Below are 24,145 nucleotides of genomic sequence, written 5' to 3'. Positions count from 1 at the left end.
TGTTACCGGACTCAGGTCTGGTGCTGCTTGCAGCCTGGCGCCCAAAAACTTGAGGGACAAGGGTTGGTGAGGAGAAAAGAGAACTTTATTCTAGATACCGGCAGCTAGAGAAGATGGCAGACTGATGTCTAGGAAAAAAATCACCTTCCCCGAACTGAGGATAATCAAGAGGTTTTATAGTCCAGCAGGTAGGTTGGGGGCAGAAAACAAAGAAAAGTGGGAGTTGGTCATGTACGTTTTCGGGCTGACAGCTGAGAAATTGCCTCCCAGGGCCTGGTTTGGGAAATTGCCTCCTGTGGCTTGGTGTGCTTCACATAATGTTATCTTGAACTCAGCAGCCGTGGCTGGAATGTATCATGTGTCATCAGCAAAAGCTGCAAGGGCGTTGCAACCATGGATCCCAGTGTCTGGGCAAATTGTTCTTTCCAGGTTAGTGCTCTGCTGATTAATTAGATCAACAGGTATGTATAGTCTTAAGAAAGGTAACCAAGCAGAGTCATTGAATCAAGCAGTGAAAGGGAAAAACAGACAGCTGAATAGCAAGCCAGGAAGTGACTGAACTAAGTGTAACTAAGTCATTAATTTCCTGAGTTTTACCCTTGCATATCTTTTTTGGTGATGTGTCTACTCAGATCTTTTGAACATTTTTAAAAAATTTGGGTTGTTGGTTTTCTTGTTGAGTTTGAGAGTTATTGATGCATTCTAGATACAAATCCTTTGTCAGATGTGATTTGCAAATATTTTCTCCTGTAGCTTTTTAGTATTTTTCACAGACCAAGAGTTTTTAAGTTTGATGAAGTACAGTTTATTTATATTTTAAAAATGAATCTAGATATTGGTGTTATATCTAAGAATGATTTGCGTAACTTAAGGTCATGAAGATTTTCTTATATTTTTCTTCAAAACTTTTATAGCCTTGTGTTTTACATTTAGATTTATTGTCCATTTAGAGTTAATTGAAGTATAAGCTGTGAGGAATAATAGTTCAAGGTTCTCTTTTTTCCCCCCTTGCATATGGATGACCAATTTCTTCAACACCGTTTGATACCAATGTCACTACAGTTATGAAAACCTTTACAGTGCTGTTTGGACCTGTCCCACATGTGCACCATCCAGGGGCCAGTCTGAGACCTGGGCAATCTGCTCTCCAAGCCTTTGTCATGCTATTAAGGGTCAGGTCCATGTACAGGTCAGGCAGAGGCCAGGAGTACATGCACAACTTTAAAGGGTCACTTTCCTGAGCTCCCACGTCTCTAAGATCATCTCCCCCACATTCATTCTCCAGCTCCCCACTCCCACTTTTCCTGCTCCTCTGACTGGAGAGCCAAGGGTGTCGTCTCCCAGCTGTGCTGTGTGCTTCCCACAATTAGGTCCGTCTCCAGGGCTAAGAGAGGAGAAAAAACAACATGGGTTCCCCAACCTCCACCCCCTCTTCTGGCCACCGTTTTTCTGGTCAGAGAGAAGAATTCCCACTGTCAGAATTTTACGTGCTTGCTCAGTCACTGCTGCCACCCCTCCGGCCATGGGGTTGCAGCTTTGGGAGAGAGGCTTGCTTGTGGCAGGGCCAGAAGTGAAACAAGAAGCCAATTTCCCCTACCTTTCCTGTCCCCCTTCCACTACTGAGACCAGAAAGAGAAGGTTTCTCTCATGGAGCTCTTTCTGTCTGTGTCCAGGGTGCAGTTCTGTGGTTTGCACTGCCATGGGTCCAAGTGGGAAGGTATGGAAGGAAAAACAAAAAAAACCAGAAAAATCAGGAAACCCTGATTGTTTATATTTTGAGTTTTGGTTTTCTTCCCCAATTTACCTGCTCCCATTTACTTTTCAAAGTTCTCAAACAGCTGCTCCATGCATTCTGTCCAGAGATTTTAGTCTCATTTGAGAAAGAGAGCAGGGTGGAGTTACTTAATCCATTTTAATCAGGACTGAAATCCCAAATCTGGAAAGAATTGTGGAAAGAATTGTACAATGAACAATTATTATCTATTGCCCAGGTTCCAGTAGCATCTTTTAAATAGCATGTATGAGGATTGCCATGTTTCTAATATATTAAATATACTACTGGTTTTTGTCACAGTACAAGTCAGTTATTCCCAAAATGTTTTACCAATTTGTTTTCTTTGAGGCTTTTCCCATTTGGAAGCTTCTTTTAACTCACCTTGTGAGACTGAAATGCTGTCAGGTGAAAAATATAGTAATTTCTGATGTATCTCTGTACTCTGCCTTGAAAGGCTCACTAAGTTATATATTTCTATAACTAATTTAATTATTCAGAGTGGCATTAGTATATAACTGATAAAATGATTTTTTAATTCAAGCAATGCCACATTTAGTCTGACCTGGCAGCTTCTTTATCTGTGTGATGAGCCCTGAATTTGACTTGGCAGATCTGTCTTATAAATTCTAACACCTATTTGCAAAAAGCCAACAATTGCACTCCTTCACCAGCAGTATTTATTCAGTGCCTGTTGTGGGTAAGTCTCAATGCCAACTACTAGGGATTCAACTACATATAAGTTCTTGCTACTCAAAGTGTGGTCCTGGGAGCAGAAGCACTGGCATTTCCTGGGACCTTGTTAGAAACGCAGAATCTGGGGCCCACCCCTGACCTCTTGAGTCAGAATCTGCGATTTAACAAGATCTCCAGGTGTTTGTGTTGTGAAGCACTGGCATGAGATACAGTCCCCGCTTTCGGGGCCTTCAGTCTATTGGGAGAGCAAGGACCTGGGTGGGAACAGATGGCTGCCATTCCGAGCGCTGCATGCTGAGCACCACATGATGGCCCAGACGCTGAGGACTCCAGGTCCCCCGTGGGGGCATCCCCAAATCCTGGGAAGAGGCAGACTAGGTACTCGTAAATGGAGGCTCTTCCTCCAGATGTGAACAAAGGCTCCCAGGTGGAGTGCAGCTGATGCTCAGAGGATAATGACCAGTATCTGCTCAGAGCTTCTTATTGCTGGGAAACTCAGGTGCAGGTGTTCCCCAGGGGAAGTTATTGACCTTCTCACATGTGACCAGACTGGGAATGAGGACAGGTTGTCAGTGGCAGTGGGCATTTTACACTTTACAGAGCATCATGTACCAACCATGAGTGTAATCGTGTAATCCATGACACATGCTCATATGTGTAAACTGTCTCAGACATGTCAGTGTGATATCAGAAGACTTAGTTTTATGACGGTTCTTGTGGGGGAATTGACATCTGTGAGCAGTGATTCTTTGCCTCTGAGGAAAGATGACTCCACTCAGAATTTATGGTTTCAGAGACTCAAATTGTGTGCAGCTTCAATTCGTGACATTTGGATTTTATGATTAGTATTGAAATCTTTAATTGTTGGCGGATTTGAAATTAGGAATGATTTCTTAGGGAAAATTTGAGCTCTTATCAAAATGTGGTTTATCTTCTATCCTGAATATTTCTGGCCTCTTTTTGACCATATGTGAAACTGGATTTTGTATTACTAGAGAAGGCTAAATTAAGGGGTAGAACTGTATTTAAGGTACATTTCTTGAAGAACCTCACCTAGTTGTTAAATTAACATCATTGTTTCTTGGGAAAAAGTGCAGATATTGGTAAACATTTTATTTATATTGGAAGTGTAAATATATAAATAGACTTAAACAGGCTATGTAGGCCTAACTATGTATATAGTACACATCAGCATCTCTGTAACTTTTTTCTGAATATTTTCAATTTATGGTTGGTTGAATCCATGGATGTGGAACCTGCAGATATGGAGGGTTGACTGTGTGTGTGTGTGTGTGTGTGTGTGTGTGTGTATAAATAAATACATATATATAGTTTTATATATATGAGTTTTTAGTCACTGCTTATTTTATTTAAAATGGGATTATATTATATTTTATCTGCATCTTATTTTCTACGTTTAACAGCTACCTCATGGAAATCTCTCCAAGCCAATTTTATAACTCTAATTCATGATTTTTAATTGCTGCATGATGTGGTATGACTGTTCTCTGATTTGTTCTGCATTCCTGTATCGATGGACATTTACCTTGCTCCCAGATTTTAAGGGTTACAATTAATATCCTTATTTATATAACATTAGTTCCTAAAACTTACTTTCGTGGGATCGATTCCCTGGAGTAGGACTGCTGGTTGTATTTAAATTTAATCGATATTGACAGATTGCTTCAAATATAGTGGTTTCATTTTCACTAATACCTTAAGAGAGCACGTTGTTTGGTCCATTTTTCATTTGGTTTAATTGCCTTTTTCTTGTTGATTTGTAAGCATGCTTCATATAGTATTAGAGAAAGTAACCTTTTAATCTTTATTAAGAAACATTTAAAGAACATACTGTTTGTTCGCTTGGTTCACCATCAGTCTTTCCTTTTATAACTTCTAGATTAGGACACTGTACATTACAGTCTAGAGTTTCTCCTAATGTATTTATTGTTTATGTGTTTTTCTGTGTGTGTGTGATATGATCTAGGATTTAATTTTATTTTCTTCCAGGTAGAGTTACTTGTGCCTATACCATTTATTAAATATATTTATTTTCCCCATGGAATTGAAATATCATCTTTGCTGTATATCACATTCTCTCCCTATTCCTTGATTTTCAACAGTTGAGTATTAAGTTGGCTTTAGTGACTTGAGATCATGTGTGTGGCTCATCCAAGTGATGGATTCTTTTCTTCTCTCTTCTTGGGGAAGCATGGCTTGACAGTAATTCACCTCGCAGCCTGGTCTGGAAGCCTCGAGATCATGCTCATGCTGGTTAGAGCTGGAGCAGACCAAAGAGCCAAGAATCAGGTAGGAATGTGGGTCACACCTGGGCATAAGCCGTCACCTCACAGTGCAGGCAGGGGAGGTCCTGAGATCACTGTATGATTATCTCCTCTTCCCTGGCTCTCTTCAGGATGGAATGAATGCCCTCCATTTTGCAGCTCAGAGCAATAGTGTGCGCATCGTGGAGTACCTCATTCAAGATCTGCACCTGAGGGACCTGGACCAGCCTGATGAGGTGTGTGTGCTGTGGTAGGACAGGTCTCACATGCACCCCACCACATTCCTCTTGCTTCCTGCTTCTACTGGAATTCCCAAAGCAGCCCACGCAGACAAACCTGGCAGACAAACCTAGCCCTGTAGCCAGCTCCTCCATTGACCTGGCAGGTCATAGAGCAGACGGGAAGTGCGGGTGTGGGGGCTGGTCCTGGAACCTGCATGTGGGGGGGCAGGAACCTGCATGGGGGGGGGCAGGAAGTAGTAAGGAAGCCACCAGGTTCCTTCTTCCCTCTCTACTCCCTCATCCTGGCTGGGGTGTGGACAGTATCTACCCTGTTTGGTATTCAGAATAGGTGACTGCGTTTTACTCTATGATGCCTGACCTTTTTGGAATGTATTTGACCCAAGGCTGTGCAGTAAAGAGCCATAGAATATAATGCAATTTTACCGTATTTGTCTATACTCCTTTTATTTTCATAAGGAGATATATAATGACAGGTACCACTTACTGAGTATCCATTAATGTGCTAGGTACACAGGAAAGCTACTTTATACATTACTTCAGTGAGAGGCTAGGACCTGGCACATATGGGGGCTGAATGGATAAATCATTGCTGAATGGATGAATTATCCTGTTAATCCTCATAGTAATCCTATAAAGAAGGAAATGTTTTGCTCATTTTTAAAGGTAAGGAAGATGAGGCTCAGAGAGGCTAAGTATCTGATCCAAAGTCCCAAAACTCGAAAGTGACAGAGCCAGCATTTGAGTTCTGATCTGGCTGACTCTAGTCACTGCGCTGTATTATCTCCCTTCTCAGATGACAGTGGGCATTGCCCATGTGTTAGGACTGTCTTTTCTCTGCAGTATCTCCTTCGAGGCTTTATTTATTTATTTATTTATTTATTTATTTATTTATTTATTTATTTATTGGGGTGCCAATTGTTAGTAAAATTACATAGATTTCAGGTGTACAATTCTGTACGAGGCTTTTTAAAAAATAGGGTGGCATTTTTATTTTGAATGGGACCACCTTTTCACTGTGCCTCTAGAACATTATTTTCCATAAAAGTCTCTCTAGAAGTCCACTTCATTTTACCTCTTTTAAAAAAAAACTTTCATATTTTTTCCTTACCTCAATCTTAAAAACAACAATAACAAAAAAATATGTCTTCAAATAAAGTCTGTCAATTTCTATTACTTCCTCTGAGTGTGACTAAGCAACTATATATATATGCATTTACAACTTGGAGGCAGAGAGACTTGGGCTGTGGTTTGGGCATATATTTCCTATGTGGCTTTAAATAAGTTCTCCAACTGCTGAAAGCCTTAGTATCTCCATCTGTACAATGGGAGTAATAAAACATATGTCACGGTAGCACCAAGGGACGATTGGGGGGCAGGTCTTGACCTCCATATAATTTTTTATCAGTAACAGTTCCATTCTTTGATATAGACAGTTGATATTACATCAATTTTATATTAAAATGACTATGCAAATGAGCTTCATGGTAAGCCATTCCATCACCCCTTTCCAATCAGACACCACCCCTAAGCCATTCTTATGTAGCAGTATTGGAACAGCTACTGTTGTGATACTTAAATGAGTTAATGATTATAAAGTACTCAGCAAAGAGCCTGGCACATGGTAAGTGCTCACTAAGTGGTAGTTATTATAACAGTTGTTATAGGATAAAATGTACTATCTGATTTCCTCAAATTGATAATCATAGTCAAATAGCATCTTGTGTCAGGGTAAGGAAGTTGAGTCATTGCAGTTTGATTGATGCTAAGTAGGGATGTGGCCTCTGAATGAATTCCATTCAGTTCAACTCAGCACATATTTGTTGAGGGCCTGTTATATACAAGACACATGAATATCTTCCCTTTCAGCAGGCTCTGGGTGCTTTCATGGGAGACAGCAGTGTATGGGGAAGATCAGGCAGGCTGAAGGGGCTGAAAAACCAAAGCAGGTTTGTGGGGACCCTTTCCCATTTCTGGAGCTTCTGCTGGCCAGCAGCCTTCTTGTCCATCATCTCTTCAGCTGGTCTATGTTTGTCAGGTCCCCTCCCCTTCCTCCTCCTCTCACTTTCTGTTGAGGGAATAGGCTGAGAAGCCCTGGCAGCAGACTGTGCAAAGCCACATGTCCAGCTGAAAGGCCTTAAAATTAGGATGGGTTCAGAGACCTATTAGGAATGAGCAAATAATGAGTCCACTGGGTCGTCTAGAGGGAAAAGGAGCTCTGAGTACATTTCAGTCCTGTAAGAAACCCTGATTGATCAATTCAAAAGACAGTCTCCTCTTTTTCTTTTTTCTTTTCCCCCCCTTTTTTTCTTCTTTTTTCCCCCTCTTTTTCTGAGATCTGTGAGTCGGTTCAAGGATGTTGGTCAAAGCCAGTAGTACCTGGGATCAGGAGCTCAGGGGCTATTAATTCCCATTACAGTGTAAGGGGAATGTCGTGCGGTGGAGATGTTTTTCGTTACTATTTGCTTAAGAGTATGGCGGAGCTCATGAAATACATTTGATAGAAAAGACTGCCCCACCTTCACAACTGGCCTTCTTGCCTAGTTTCTTATCAACAGAAAGTGATTGAGAGCCTGTTTACTGGCCCAGAGTTAGTAAAATCCTCACTTTAGCCAGGAGGGAATTCTAAAAGCTAACAAGGAAAGCCTTACTGGGAGGAGGTCTTTATTAATAAAATGGATTTAATGAGGCCCCGGAGAGCTTGGTTGGGATGGAGAGATGAAGGACACTGGAAAATGTTTGAGGTTTCTCGCAACTCCATAGTTCTAGAAATCATGGGGCCTCTCCAGGGGAGAGAGATTAGAGCAGCCAGGAGAAGTTACAGGTAAAGAAAGTCGTCTAGAGATTTTTGAATCTACATATAAACTCCCACCTAGTGATCAAAAATAAATACTCCGACTGGGGGGGGTGGGGTGGAAGAGAAATCAATGGCCTCAGAGGCCATCCACATATTTGTTGAATATTTACAAGAGTTTGGTAGTTCAGTGTCAGGTTGGTTTCAGCTGCAGACGAATGGGAACTTTTGTTAGGGTAAAGGAATCTATACAGGAAGTCTCTAGAGATAAAAATGCACAGCTTTTTTTTGGAGGGTTGGAAATAATAAGCACAAGTGGTTTGAGAGGACATATTTTCTTACATGGACCTGAGGCCAGTATGTAACAGCCTTGGATTTAATCAATCCCATTGGCTCCAGTGGGGAGAACTTACCCCACCCATACCAGTTCCATGCCTTCATATTTAATGCATGGCTCTTTCAGCACTTTTTACCTCATGGCAATGTTCTTTCTCCCTCTCAAATCTCTATTGATTCAGGGACCTGCCAGTTTTCCCCTTTTGTTGGGGATCTGCTGTGAGTTCCTGATCCCAGGGTAAGGGGAAATGTCGTGTGGTGTAGACACACACACGGAGCACTGGGGGCCTTTGTGCTGGGTCCCACCCTCCTCCCTTCAGAGGCTCTCCAGGGCACCATCTCTGGGATCCCTGTGGGAAAGGATGGTCAGCCTGGACTTTGGGTACCCATTTAATGGCTATTTATGAAATTTTTGCTGAATTTCGTTACTTGTCAAATTTGAAAGCTCTGGCAGTAAACTTAAAAATGGGAAGTAATTTCTAATGAACAATTGCAATCCCTCAGAATTATTCACATGCAACAATTTAAATGCACTGAGTTAGAAGATACTAGGTTAAATACACATACATTGATAAAGGAAAGAAGAACAGGAATTCTGGGCCCTCCTTACTTTTACTAATTAGGAAAGGGAATCAGGATCCTGAGCTTGGAAGGCACTGTGATTTGTCTGGGGCCCGAAGTATGGGACTCTTCTGATGCCAGGCAGCAGTCTTCTGACTGGAAAATCTCCCTGTCTCCTTGCCTTCCAAGTGAGTGGCAGTCCCATGGGACTGCACTAGATAGAGACCATGGTAGGAAACTATATTTAAAGCAAACATATTTTTTGAAATTCCTGTTGTTATTTTGCCTAATAACATGTACTAGAGACTAGGGAAAAGACTTATATCTCATTTTATTGTCACTTCATCTTTCTTTATGCTACCTTTTGGTATGTTTATAAGATATAGATTACTTTAAATGTCCTTATTGTGTGTAATTTGGCTTTCATTTTTTGTTGTTGCTGATGTTAACATTTTTAAAGGGCATTGAAAGTTTAAAGTAACAACTGCTTTCTTGGAGAGAAAAGATGTTTCATTTGTGACAACCTCCCATTTCTTATCAGACTAAGCTTTCTTTGTGGGTGGATCCTCTGTCACTTTGTTTCGATGTGCAGGAACCCGAGGCTTTGTAGCAAGGGTAAAAGAAAAAGAATAAGGCCATTTTTAAAGTTGAACAGACCTCTGACACTTCTAATAGTGTTTGTCTCCAAACTGCTAAATATGTATTCGTTAGAATTCTTTCTGTTTATGATTGTGAAAAATATCAGTTTAATCTAGATTAAGCAGTAAAGGTAATTTATTAACTCCTAACTAAGGAGTTTGAGGGTGTGTTGCTAGCGTTAGGCACGGTTAACTTTCTGGCTCTGTGTCCCTGCAAACAAGAAGATACAATATTAACTGTCACTAAGCAGTATTGCTTATGATAAAAATGACCCCTAATTGGCAAATTGCATCTAGACTCATAGGAACTACACAAAAACTACAAGTAGCAAGGAAATGCATACTTTGGGCTTCTCTAAGTGCAGTGACTCTCGTGACTAACTGAGTATGTCCCTTTTAGGGACCTGGAAGCGGTGCCCAAGACGTTGTTACAAGAGATATTTGTTCTTGTGGAATACCAGGCTTCTAAGCCAGGGTGGCTCCCACACCTGCCCAAGTGGATCTTGTCACCTTGTAAATAGCTGTCACCTGGAGAGCCAAAGACAACAGTTTCTAAACAGCTGTGTGGACCATGGTAGGGAGAGGAACAGCTGACACTGACAAGCGGTGGTTCATTCTGACATCGTTTGAGTAGATTGGTGCCAAGTGTGGCCTGTGATACTTTTGTTAGTCTGAAATGTTTAGTTGAACCTAAACATTTGAAGTCGTTCTAGTATTTCTGTGAGATCGGGCAGTTGTTTTAGTGAATCCCTGATAGTGAAAGGTGACAGAAACTCAACTCAAACTACTTTAAGGAAAAAAAAAAAAAAGAATGTATTAATTCATTCAATTAAGAGCTCCAGACATGAGTAATTTTAGGTTATGTGTGAATTGAGGAGCTCAAAGGATGTCATCAGAGCTCTTTGTCTCTTTTTGTATTTTCCAGCTCTGCTTTTCACTGTGCTGGCTTCATTCTTAGGTGGATCTCCTTACCAGTGGCAAAGAGGGCTACTGACAGCTGAGCTGATAACTCTAGAGTAAAAATAGAATACGCCAAAAAGATCTCGCAGGATTCTCCATCCCTGAACCAAACACTGTGACCAAGGGGTGGGTGGTGGAAGAGGCAGGAGCCTATAACTAACAGCTCCGCAAAAATAGGTCACAGGGGCTGTTCTCCAACGGAAAAGATGGTGGCCAGGACACAGGGCATCAGTGCTTTTTTCTCCTGTTCCAGTGCATTAGCAACTTTTAAGGGACTTCTTCCACCATTTATTGTCACCTGCCTTCCCAACCACAAACATGCTCATGTTGATTTATGTACCCCCACCAGCTCTCAGTCACTGCATTTCATTATAAGTACTTGCTTATATGTACATCTTCCCAGTTGGACTCTGAGCTTCTTGAGGACAGGGCAGTATATTTTTCATCTTGGCCATTCTGCTTAAGCACAGTCTCTGGCCTATACATTGGTGCTTAATATTTGCTGAATAAATGAGTGAATGACTAATAAGGATGTGTGACTAAATGTTTTCCCCCTTTTTGTGATTTGTTTATATAGACCTTTATCTGTTGTAATCATTTGCAGATATTTGTATTAAGCCAGACACAAGAATTTCTGGCTTGTCATTTCCAAAGAACTGTTCAAGGCTCAAGACTAGATTTTGCTCTTCCATGAGGTGTCTAACTTGCAAGCAGCAAACCGAGGCCCCAAGCAATCTGTTTCTTCCCTTTGCCCTTCCTTCGTAATTTAAGGAGGATGATGACCGGTCAGGCCTTCACATGTTGCAGGGTAGGCCAGGGGATGTAGGCTTCATCGGCAACATACCTGGCTCAGGAGTGAAGCATTAGGTGGACTTTTTTGGTGCCGCTGTGTTTCTCCAGCCTCTCTGCCTGAATACCGAGCCCTGTAGGGCTGGTCCCTGTAGACACTTGGTTTGGTTTTGTTGCCATTTATTATTTCAGCATTTTTCTTTCCCTTTTCTTCTAGTTATTGGGGAATCATGAGCTGTTATCTCAAGTTAACAGTGACCGTGATCTTTTGATTACCCTGCCTTAGCAGGAAAGCAGATGACAAATCTGACTCAGGAGACTTTTTATAAAGAGGCTTGTATCTTGTTGCTCACATTTCAAACATCTTGCGAAGCTTTTAGTTAATAACACGCCCAAACAATTTGTGTTTTCTTGAGTTGAAGAAAGTACTTCTGCCTTCATTTTGCCACCCCAGCTTCCTGTTCCTCTTTTCAAATATCTCGAGTTAGAAAATTTAAATTTCTATGAGTCTTTCACTTTTCTTGATGGCATTTTGGCTATTGCAAATGCAATCTCCATATGCAGTATGAAAAATGGCAGAAATTACCATAATTAGAAAATTCTACATTTGAACTTTTGTTCTCAACAAATCACGCTTACATATCCCTCATAAGCTATGTTCTCTGGGTAACGCCTAATTTCTCCATGCCATTCCATATAGATCTGTTCTTAAGAGTTTCCCTGTTGATTCTTATGATTATTGGAGATAAACATATGAGCAAACAAGCAAGTCTTGAAAAGGAGCAGTGGATAAAACGTCATGCTTAAATGAGCCGCATAAATATTGAGCCCTGGAAAATTTCTGCTTCACACATTTTTATCAGTGTGGGGACAGAGCCAGGAGTGCAGTTTCCAGGTTCTCAGGTAGTAAATGGCCATCAACTGTGATTGGATGGCCATCAGCTGTAACCAGTGAGCCACTGACCACCACTATAACTGCTGTGGCTACACTAGCAGCAAATGGGGGCTAGCAAGCACGGAGTGTGGCGGAGTGTGGATAGCAGATTCTGTGGCTCCTGCTTCCTGTGTTTCCAACCCAGCCGCCAGTGAGACTATAGTGGTATAACTCCGCTATCTGTGGCTCCATGGGTGTTCCTTTTTGGCCTCACCATGTCCTGCGTTCTTATGTGGGGAGCGGGACAGGAGACCCCGCATGATACCCTGCACGACAGTCAGTAAGGCAAGGCTTAGTGTGTGATGTGCAGATGCCTGACACAGGTCTGGCACATAATAACTTCCCAGGAAATACTTTAGTAAAAGAACTATTCAATAAACACAGAAAGTTGGTAAAATTGCTACATTTGAAAGGAAATCTGGTTGTCTGGCTGTGAAGTGGCATCTACCCAGGCACTGGAGAGGACCATTTCTGCACAGTGCTTCTCTTCCCCCATAAAAATGATTCTGTGCCAATACGGAGTTCCCACAGTTTGGGGCAACAGCTCCGAACTGGATCTGGTTTGGAATGAGATTGTTATCACCCTCCCCCAAGAAGGGCCCGGAATGCTATGACCAGAAGTACCATCTGGGCTTCCTCGTCCACCTCAAAATGCTGCCTGCCTGGTCAGCTGTCTTGCTTGTTCAATAAGTACGTAATAAAAGCTGGCGGTTTATGATTGATTTTCAGAAAGGAAGAAAACCATTTCTTTTGGCCGCTGAGAGGGGCCACGTTGAAATGATAGAAAAACTTATCTTCCTTAATCTGCATACTTCAGAAAAGGACAAGGTGAGTTGGACTTTTATTTCTTTAAAGAGCAACAGAAAGGGAAGTGACAGTTGGTATTTTTGTGATGGCATGTTGGTCAGCAGTATAGTTGTTCAGTTGTTACTACAGTCAGAGAGAATCATGGAATATCCACGTAAATCCATTTTTGCAGCAGATTGTCCAGAATGCTAGTTTTTGCTCCATAAATAGTTTTGAAGTCAATAGGACTACATGGATTTTTTCCCCACTGTCAACACCAGTCATCTTGTTTCTTCTCCTGAGGTCTGTTAGAGACTCAGCCCCACCTGACTGGGGTGGGAAACCCCGGGTGGACATCCATATCTATATACACATCTTTGGTTATTTTCTTAGGAGAAAATCCTAGATATAGAATCGTGGGTCAGAGAGTTCCACACATTTTTTAATCTTTTGGTACACATTGCTAAAACTACCTCCCAGAAATCTTTCACCAGTTTACCTTTACAAAGGTTATATGGAATTACTTTCATTGTCCCACTTCTTTTTTTTTTTAAACTTTTATTTATTTGTGTTTTTCCAGGACCCATCAGCTTCAAGTTAAGTAGTTGTTTCAGTCTAGTTGTGGAGGGCACTGCTCACAGTGGCCCATGTGGGGATCGAGCTGGCAACCTTGTTGTTAAGAGCACCACGCTCTAACCAACTGAGCTAACTGGCTGCCCCGTCCCACATTTTTTTAAAATAATTTTTTTATTTTTCAATTTCAGTCGGTGTACAATAATATATTAGTTTCAGGTGTAATGTCCATTTTTTGCTGACAAATTAGCAGCAAAGGTTGAACAAAGAGTGTGGAGGGTTTTTCCTGCTGGTTCAAACAGCTGTGTGGTTTCATTTAAAACTTAAAAAAAACAATGATAAATTTCAGTTAAAACTGGGGATAATGTGGCCCCCACTTTGGACCACAGCTTTAACCAAGTGAAACCTCCCAGAAGCCCCCTTGCAGCCTGACCAGTGGAGGGCGTGTTCCTCAGTGCAGGGGACCGGCTGCAACTGTGTCTGTGTTACAGGAGGGGAACACGGCTTTGCACCTCGCAGCCCAACATGGTCACACCCCTGCGGTACGGGTGCTGCTAAGCCAGTGGCCAGAAATAAATGAGACCAATGAGGTACGTGGAGGTGCTCATTACAGGTGGGCACGGTGGGGGGAATGGCTTCCACGAAAGGAATCGGAGGAAAACAAAGATGTGAGTGCCACAGGGTGTAGAATGTGATGCTAAACGAGTCCTTCTTTTTTCTTAAAAGTAACCCACAGAAATTCATTTGTTAATCCATTTATTTATTCACCCATTCATCCAAAAATATTTCATATGTGCCCTGTGCTAGGTAGAGTATGTATTCTTATTCTAGAAGCCTACAGGGCAAAGAGGGGCATGCCAAAAATAATATATTGGGCTAAATGCATACTAGATGTATGTACAGTATTCTGTGGGGACACGGAGGAGAATCTGTTTCAGAAATTCATCTTCACAGAGGAGCTGATATATTATCTAGGTCTTGGCATTTAAGTGGGCATGGGTAGGAGGAGGTTTGAGGGGCCCAGAAGCACAGAGTATTTCAGACAGAGGGAAAAGCCCACACGACGGAACCAAGGCATGAAAGAGCATGATGTCCTGGGAATGACACATTCAGGATGGCAGAAATTGAGAACAGGTAGGCCGGGAAAGGTGTGTGTGCTGCGTGGGCCAAGGTGGGGAGGTGGTGAAGGGCTGTGCTTACCAGAAGAGGGTTTGGCTTTGACCTGTTGGCAGCAGAGACCTTGAAGGGTTTTAAGCAGCAAAGAAGGATGGGATCCATCTTGGGTGTAGGCAGGTAAATGTCACAGTGGTTTAAAGGGGGGATTGGTGCCTGGAGAGGTTGGAGGTGGGGAGTCCCAGTCAGCTGACTGTGGAAATGACAGAGCAAGAGCTATGGAAAGTCTCTCACTGAGATACTCACAGGCAGTAAACAGGGTGAGGTGAAAAGAGGAGGCAGGGGCCACAGCACTTGTGACCAGGGATTAAGGAGATGGAAGACTTTCTGACCCCCAGCTCTCTGGCTTGGACTACTGGGCTGGAGGTGTACCCATCCCTGAGCTGTGGAGCACAGGGGAGGAGCAGGTGACAAGGTCAGTAAGAAGGGTTTCTATGGGTTCACTTTGAGGTACCTCGGGCAGGAGAGGACGGCATATTCAGGTGGAGAGCGGTAGAGAGAGAGAAACTGGGTCTGGAGTTCATTAGAGAGGCTGTGGCTGTGGAGGCGGGTTTCTGAGTCATCTGGTCTGAGTAGTCACTTTTTAACCTTTGGGTCAACGAGTTTTGGGCTGGTTCTTTGGAAACTCATGAGTCGAGTCCTCTTGGACTTCATAGTTTAATGTTCTGATACATTGTAAACTTGGCACCTCTCCTGAGAGATGCTATAAGAAGTAATATACAGTAGTCATTTCAGACACCGTTGATTGTAAGGCACATCATTGTTTAATGTACTACTAAGAAAGAATAATTCTGCCAGTTAAACTATGACAAAAAAGCTTTCTTGCTACTTGGAATATTTTATACTTATTGAAAGAGTTTTTTAGACTTCTACCTTAGGTTTCTTCTCATACATATGTAAAAGAACAAATAAGCAAGATAAATTGGTTAAGTATTCCTATACTTCACAAATTGAGTGTGATTCTTCAAAATCACTTTCTTATTCAGTGTCTTGAGGTCCTTGCTTTTCCAAACAAAATATTGTCATCTGTGCCTTCAAAGGTGCTTGTGATGTAGCATTTCTTCAAAGGGTGCCCACTGTCATTTCTAAGATCGTCTTCTAATTCAGCAACACCTATTCTGCTTTAATGCACACCGCCAGCAGTGAGTGACAGTTCTACCATGTCTGCTGCCTGGTTGGCTGAGATGGTGAGATGCACCTGATCTCAGATATGTTAACATGCAGGGCCGGCCCGGTGGCTCAGGTGGTTGGAGCTCCGTGCTCCTAACTCCGAAGGCTGCTAGTTCAATTCCCACATGGGTGAGTAGGCTCTCAACCACACGGTTGCCGGTTCGATTCCCCAACTCCCATAAGGGGTGGTGGGCTGCGCCCCCTGCAACTAACAACGGCAACCGGACCTGGAACTGAACTGAGCCATCCACAACTAAGATTGAAAGGACAACTTGACTTGATAAAAGTCCCGGAAGTAGAAGTGGTGGAATATGGTCATAAAAATAGCAACTGTGGGCAATATGATGAAAACTGAAGGCTATGCAAGTGAGCATGTGTGATGCCTGGGACAAATAGGTACTCCCTTTGCACCAGGGAAGCCCATCAGCCTGGTCCCATGCATCCCTGGACCTGGGCATGCAGAGATTAAAAGCAGAGCTCTGACTGCTCAGGGCTGATCCTGGCTTCATCTCTCTTCTAGCTCAATGATCTCAGGCACATTACTTAGCCCCTCTCAGCCTCAATTTCCTCAGCATAAAATAGCCTCCTAAGACCCCACTGAGGTTTAAATGGAAAGGCCATGTCACACATTTAGTACAGGGACTAGTGCCTGGCAAGTGGTAAGTGTGCAGCAAGTGGTATCTGGGTGCAATAAGTGGGGTCGTGGTTATCAGTGGTATATGTTGTTATCACCCTCGTTTTTTTTCTCTTCTAGTTCCTGAGAGAATGAAATCCAAGCTTTCAGTTGAGGATCATGGACAAAAATAGAGCCATTTATTTTTTTTTGTGTGTTCATTCTTTTTTGACCATCTGGCATGATGATCAAGTTTAATTGGTTTAACTTACTTAAAGATCCCAGGAAGTTGGTCTTCTTGAATGAAAGTTAGGAATGATGTGTTAGAAAACCAAAAAAGAACATGAATCACCTAGGGTAAATCGTAGGCATGACTGGCCTTCACAAAGCAATGTAGAGATGGAGTCCTGTAGTCACAGGATTTAATTTAAAGTCTTAGTCGTGCTTGCCCTGTTCTGTTTTAATACTTTACCGCTGGAATGTGTGCACTTGGCTTCCATCCACCTTTTAGCTATTTTCGAGTCAGGGTATATTCGGGAGAACTTATACCATCCAACAGATTCTAATTACAGAGTATGATAGGTTTCATTTGCACGAAGTGTCTGGTGATATTAACCTTCGGATAAGGCCCTAATGTTCATACAGCCTTGGGCTGCCTCTGTTTCCTGCTGGGAGCTGTTGCCAGAGGAGCTGGAGTGACCCATGTGAATATGCTCTGGAGCAGTTGCTACCAAACATTCTTGGTAGCAAAACTCATCAGTAAAGAAAGTTTGAGCATGAACCTATCACATATACAGGATTGTCTTGTACACATCTGATGTGTTTTCCTGCCACTTTTCTGTGTGTGTGTGTGTGTGTGTGTGTGTGTGTGTGTGTGTTAGTGGCTGCCCCAAACTCACTTAGTTTATTATTTATTTATTTAGTTTATTTCAGTTTTTCTTTGTTATATGCTATCACAAACCTCTTTGTATATAAACCTTTGTTTGAATTCCTCACTATTTCCTTTGGGTATATTTTTAGAGGTGGGATTTTTAGGTCAAAGATATGAATGTTTATTAGGCTCTTGATCTGTTAAAGATGTGAATTCTTTCCTTCACATTTTTTGCAAGTACTTTTCCACCGGGGTTTGCCTTTTGGCATCTCTTTTCTTGGAAAAAATGAGAAGGTAGATTATGAGGAGAAATTCCTTTGCAACATATGGCTGTCTGAGGCACTCAGGTAAAACAGTCTGGGATACAGTTTCTCCATCTCATTGGGATGGGAACACTGGTTCCCTGCTCTTGTATCCCTGTGAACATGATTGTTCATATCTAAATTGCTACAAGTAAAACTTTCTGAATGTATTCTAATGCAGTTGTTAAGAATGTCTTAACATTCAGTGGGGGAAATGTTAGGGAGTGGGGAAGAAATTCTGCATTTCTTCCCAATTATTTTTAGGAAAGAATCTGTGTGAGGAAGGGAAAATACCCCAGTAGCAATTGTGTGAGACCAAGTCCTTATTTTCTCACTATGTTTGGCCTAAACTAAACTCACTTTGTCCTACTTGTGTTCATTATGAGTTTTCAGGAAACTTAATTGCTGAGATCATGTATTATTTTTTTCAAAGGCATGCAACGTTTAAATCAGTTTTAAGGATTAAAGCTGTACTTGGTACAAATGTGCTTCTATTTTTGTGTGTTTCTCTGTGCTATGTAATTCTTTAGTTCTGTGATTATCTTTCTTAACAGGCTGTCACCTTCTTGTGGGCAGGGTCTGTATCTTGTTTGTCTTTCTAATCCAAGTGCCTAGTAGTGTGTGACAGTAGGCGTCTAAGAAACGGTTGCTAGATAAATTAATAAAGATGAAGAGTATGAATGGTGGAGGGAAAGTCTGCAAAGAGGCAGCATAATAGAGTAGTTAAGAGTGCAGGTTTTGGAGCCAAACAGCTGGACTGGTACCCTAGCTTTGCCACTTTTCAGCTGAGGCTTAGTTTTTTCACATGTAAAATGGGGATAACATTAACCTTGATCTAAAAGGATTGTTGTACAATTTAACTGTGCCAAAGCATATGGTCTTGGCAATGTAAGTTGGTACATAGCTATTCATAAATGCTATCCATTATCAAGGGCAATGCACAAAAGATATAGAGAAAGCACAGTGTTTCTCAAGTAATTTCATTCCATGCCAAGACGTAATTAATTTTAGCTTTGTTTTCCTTGTGTTAGAATGGAGGAACACCATTCTTCCTGGCTGTTGCAGGAGGTCATGAAGAATGCAGCCAAGTGCTACTGGCAGCAGGAAGTGATATCAACATTCCAAATAAAGTATGTGCTCCATGCGCTGTTCATGCAGTGGGCGGGGGACTCAGAATGCTCTTTGGGTAATCTGGTCTGCGTTGATCCACTCTCTGGGTTTTTGTAGAAATAGTGTTTATATTTTGTTTTGTTTTGGGCAAGAATTAGTGACTTACCTCCAATAGTCCCCGATTAATGTCTCCTCAAAAGTAATACCATTCTTCCTATTTATCTGGGGAAGGAATAATTGCAAATGGTGCAAACTCAGCAGGTAGTTATTACTTCTCTTTGTTCTGCTTTGTTTTCACCCTAGCAACTAGTTCATGCCTGGCTTGTACATAGTAGATACTGAACATAAAATTAGTGTGAAAGCCCAGTGGTCAGTCTGGAACCCAGAGGAGACAGGATGGTGCCTTCAGGTATAAGATAGTTTGGTGCTAAGATCGTTCGACACCTATCTTCATTTTTAGATGAGGAAGCTTGAATTTAGAAAAGTTCAGGAACTCATCCAGGATCATACAGCTAGTCAATGGCTGTGCAAGGATTCAGGCTCAGTGCCTGAGCTTCTAACTGCTGCAATGGCCGTGTCTTTAGATAACCATATTTCTTTTTCTGTTTTTCTAATTTTAAATTATAATGAAAATAAAAATATTTTAATAGCACCCAAGGGTCTATGATGAAAAGTGTCTTACTCCAATTTGACATTTCAATTTCACCTCCCCAGAACTAACGTATTAATAATTGATTTAATCTTGCAGGAATTTTCCGTGCATTCACATGGCAAATGTGATTAAACAAATACACATGTACATACCCTCACTGTATATATATATATATATATATATATATATATATATATATATATATATGTATGTATATACATTATATATATATGTATCTATATATATACATATATAGATACATACATATATATATATATATATATCTTATTTTTGTTTTTTAATTGCCTGTATATCTTGGAGATCTCTCCATATCAGTACAATGTATAAACAATTCCTCTTCAGAAGGTACAAATTTATACAGTAGAATCAAGACTGAACTCCCAAACTGGTAATGTCTTATACCCTTGTATTCTGCTGGCAGTATACATTTGTTTAACTTTTTTGAAAAGCAATTTGTCACTTTTCCTTTACCCATGTTTGAGAAATTACGTTGAGGGAATAGTCTAAAGTGGGTAGGGGGATAGCAACATGCATTTAGATAGATGTTAATGTTACCTCCAATAACCAAGAATTAGATACAACCTAAAAGTGCAATGAATGGTAGTGGAAGGCTGAATCCACCTTCAGGTTTGGTACACCTATTTCTTGAAAAACTATGTAGCCATTAAAAAATTCATGGTAAGTACTAAACATGTTCATGATAGAACACTTAATTGAAAAAACAATATGTGTTTGTACATATATTTTCACCATATAAAATTTGTATATACGTGGACAGTATTGTGAAAGAGTGTTGAAAATGAAGACAGTGTGAGGCGATTCCCACTGATGTGCCAAGGTTATTTATTCAATGAATGAATACACAGTTAAGAATAGGGCCCAGGAAATACTCAGAATGTGCAGAGCTGTGCTGTTTCCCGATATGGCACACGTGCCTCCCTACCCCCAGTCTACAGCCACTTTCAGTCCTTGGCAAAGGCCTCCCTGGTTAAGCAAGATCCTCTTCGGCTCACTCCTTTGGGCTCACTCCATTGTTCTGTGCCCTCCCTCCCTTCTGTACTTAATTATTTGGCCCTCAGTGGAGTTTTGCTTTGTAATGTCTTTCACATGCTCCGTGTCTCCCCATCCAGTTAAGACTGCAGGCTCCACGTTGTCCATATCTTTATGGCATTTGTCTCATCTAGGCAGCCTGGAAATTGTCCTGGGTCGATTTTTCAGCTTTTACATTATCTGGAGTTATTTCCCTGAGTTTATGAGCACACTTCCTGGATCTGCAGCCTTAGCTCTCACTGGCGGTCCACGCTTGTCTCCATCCAATTCAGGGAGGACCCCGGGGAAACAAGCAGCATGAAGCAAGAAGCTGGCAGCATAGATGCACATTATCGCTGAGAAATGATGGAATCATTTTGCTTTCACATCTGTAGCTGATTACTGTATTTGGTCTTGAAAGTGCGTCACCTACTGACATTGATTAGTCTTGGTCCCCAGGAGAGTACTCTTGTGTCCCTACTCTCAACCCAGAGGGCTGGTAAAGGGTTGAGTCATTTCTGAGGATGTCATTTGAGTAGATTATGGATTTAGCTGTTGGTGGAGACTTCCTCCATTAGTGCTGGATGGAGAGGCTGTCCAGACTTTGGGCAGTAGGCTCTCTTCAGGGCTGTACTAACTGCCCTGGGTCTAGTGAAGACTTTTATAGACCCTAAGAATTCATATTTCTACCATCACATCTTATCAAACATATTTACTTACTCCCTCTTCCATGTTAAATACATTTTTTTCACTGTAAATTATTTTTAAAGTTTTTTTTTAATTTGTGATTTCACAATTATTTGGATATGATAAACGCACCTAATTTATGATTGACTGATTTCTTAGACCTCTGTTTGTACTTGGGAATTTGAGGAAGGTGAAAAAATTTAACCTACAAGTTGTTTACAAATGTAATGAATATTTTATGAATATTACATTTAACAATCAATGAAGTATGAATATGTCGTTTAAATATTTATTAACTTCAATTTTGTGGTTTTCTTTTGGTATCTTGGAACCAATATACATATTTTTAAGATTTCAAATATTTCTTTGGTTCTAAAAAGTCTGTAGGCTCTATACACTGTGCCTGCAGTGCCTCATGGGTAAAATACTATAGACTTTTACAGCTGTTGCTACTGTAGGGTTCCTGGCTTTGGCTTCTTCACAAACTTGTTTCTGCTTTAGCTCTTCCCATTGGGGGCGCTTCTTACCACTCTGATCTCAGGCTAAATGTCACCATATGCAAGAAGGCTTTCTTGATCACTCACTGGAAAGTAGCCATTCAGTCATGCTATTTTATGTATCATTGTAGCACTCATCACTAGCTGACAGTATTCCTTTAATAACATCTGGACTCTAATAAATGTATTCTAAATTGGCAGATTTACTGATCTACCAATGTACCAATCTATAAATCAATTGATTGTCCTCTGCCACTAGAATATAATATCAGAGATCTTATCAGTCTAGTTGTATCGTCTCATTATCTATCATAGTGCCTGGCACATAATACGTGTTTAATAGTTTTTGTGTGGAATGAATAAGATGATAGTTATGATAACCATACACATTTATTAATTCATTTATTATCCTGGTATTGCTATGGTTTGAGAAAAAGAGGTAGGATGGAGTGGCAGGTAGAACAATGGCCCCCAAAAATGTCCACATTCTAATCCTTGGAACCTGTGAATATGTTATGTTACATGGCAAAGGGGAATTTGGGTTGGTTGCAGATGGAATTAAGGTTGCTCATCATCTGACCTTAAAATGAGATTGCCCTGGATTATCCAGGCAAGCCTAAGGTAGTCACAATGCTCCTTTAGTAGAAAAGGGAGGCAGTGTGAGAAGCGCTCATGCACTGTTGCTGGCTTTGAAGATGGAGAAAGGGGACCATGAGCCAAGGGCTGTGGGTGGCTTCTGTAACCTAAAAGAGGCAGAGAAATGGATTCTCCTGAAAGCCTTCAGAAAGGCTTTTATTTTGGCCCAGTGAGACCCATATCAGACTTCTGACTTCCAGAACAGTATGATAATATATTTGTATTGTTTAAGCCACTAAGACTGTAGCAATTTATTATTAGCAGCAATAGAAAACTAATACAGGTGGTGATACCATTTTTACAGAGTAAGGCAAAGCTTCCATACATGAGAAACCACTTATCCAAGGTCATACGGGCATGTAGTATCAGCTCAGGGTAGACTCCTGTTGGTCAGAGTGTGTATCATTCCTGTTAGCATCTGTTCTACTTACCTATTGCTTCATAACAAAGCAACCCAAAGTGCAGTGGCCTACAACGATGTATTATTATCTTTTATGGCTCTGAGGGTTGCCTGGGCCCAGCTGGGAGATTCTTGCTTTGGGTCTCTTATGTGGTCAGCTAGCACTTCAGTCACTGGAAGCCCTAACTGCAGTGGACATCTCCAGTGGCTCGCTCACATGCCTGTCAGCTGGGGCTCTTGACCAGAGCACCAACATGTGGCATCTCCCTGTGCCTTGGCTTTCTCACAGTGTGGCGTCCATGAGGTAGGGGCCACAGCTGGAACTGGCACACTGTCACTTCTGCCATATTCTATTGGTCAGAGCAGTTACTGGGTCCACCTAGAGTCAAGGGGTGGGGGGTGAGGCATAAACTCCACTGCTTGTTGGAGGAGTGGCAGGGTCCCATTTCAGAAGAGCATGTGGTATGGGAGACACTTAGAGAGCCATTTTAGGAAAACATTAAAATATCCTACAGCATCCTTATTTGGAGGAACTGAAATGCTGTGTAGCAATCTCACGATGAATCGAGCAATCACGTCACTGACCTTGCACTATTCCAAGGCACCACGCTAGGCCTTTTGGAGGATGACAGGATAATCACGAGCAGGCCCTGCCCTAAAGCAGTTTGGCATCTAGGATGGGCACTGAGTGAAGACACTTGAGCAGAGGGAGCTGTAGGAGGCAGCTGGTAGCAGCGGGAAAGAGAGGAGGTGCTAAAGGAGTTGAGGAAAAGGGCCAGGAGGGAAGCTGCAATCACACTAAGCTTTGAAGCCTTATCTGGCAAAGGGGGGAGCTGCTAGTAAACAGGGAGGCAGGAGAGTGCTGAGGCATTTCCGGGGAGCAATACCTAGTCAGCTATTTTGGCTCAAGGAGGGTGTTTGCAGGGTATATAAAGAGAAGACTTGGCCCTAGTCTTTCTAATTCGTGGAGAAAAGAAACAGGGTTTTAACTCGTATTTGCCTGGGACATGTGTTACCTAGAACTCAGACTCTTTAGTGGGAGACACTTAGAAGCAACAAAGAGCCCCGCCCCACCCCACCCCCCAATTATCAGAAATATGTGGGATTTTCTTTATTAAATACTCCTGCTGTTTCATTGATTGCCATGTGATGAACACCAGAAATCATGCTGGATTCTAATGGGAATCCCTCTGTGCCCTCTCCTCCTGTCTCTTGCAGCTCAATATCAGCGCTTTGCAGATAGCAACCCAGAATGGCCACGCGTCCCTCGTCAGCTTTCTTCTCAGTGAGAACGTTGATTTGCACATGAAAGTGAAAGTGAGTCTATTCCAGTAACTTGGGCTTTGATCCTGGGGCTGGGAGGCTGGCTGGCTGTGCTGGGAGATGCTCCTCACAGACACAGATATGTGGGGTGGGGGCTGGGGGAATGAGATATTCACAAAGGAGGAATTCTTTCTGGGAAGGCCAGCTGATTTCTTTTGGAGACCGAGTTTTAATCTTGAGAAATAAAATCTGAGGGATGAATTTTAGAAAGTCATTGAAGTTCCTGAACAAAATGAAGTCTTTGTGTTTTAAATATTTGTATTTGCTGCAATAAAACTTTCTCATGTGTCTAGAAATGC

General features: G+C 41.7%; 1 protein-coding gene across 1 annotated transcript in view; it reads left to right on the top strand.

Moving 5' to 3' along the window:
• The window catches only part of ANKDD1B (ankyrin repeat and death domain containing 1B), a 51,694-nt gene that overhangs the window by 12,312 nt on the left and 15,237 nt on the right, over nt 1–24,145 (top strand). Inside the window, exons 4-9 of the mRNA XM_074328815.1 lie at nt 4,679–4,777; nt 4,884–4,988; nt 12,733–12,831; nt 13,854–13,952; nt 18,523–18,621; nt 23,742–23,840. Coding sequence (XP_074184916.1) covers nt 4,679–4,777; nt 4,884–4,988; nt 12,733–12,831; nt 13,854–13,952; nt 18,523–18,621; nt 23,742–23,840 — 600 coding nt within the window. The remainder of the gene's footprint in view (nt 1–4,678; nt 4,778–4,883; nt 4,989–12,732; nt 12,832–13,853; nt 13,953–18,522; nt 18,622–23,741; nt 23,841–24,145) is intronic.

Source organism: Rhinolophus sinicus, linkage group LG03 (assembly GCF_036562045.2).
Source record: "Rhinolophus sinicus isolate RSC01 linkage group LG03, ASM3656204v1, whole genome shotgun sequence".
Lineage (NCBI taxonomy): Eukaryota > Metazoa > Chordata > Mammalia > Chiroptera > Rhinolophidae > Rhinolophus > Rhinolophus sinicus.
Note: the sequence above shows the minus strand (reverse complement) of the source record. Positions and strands in the feature narration are given on the sequence as shown.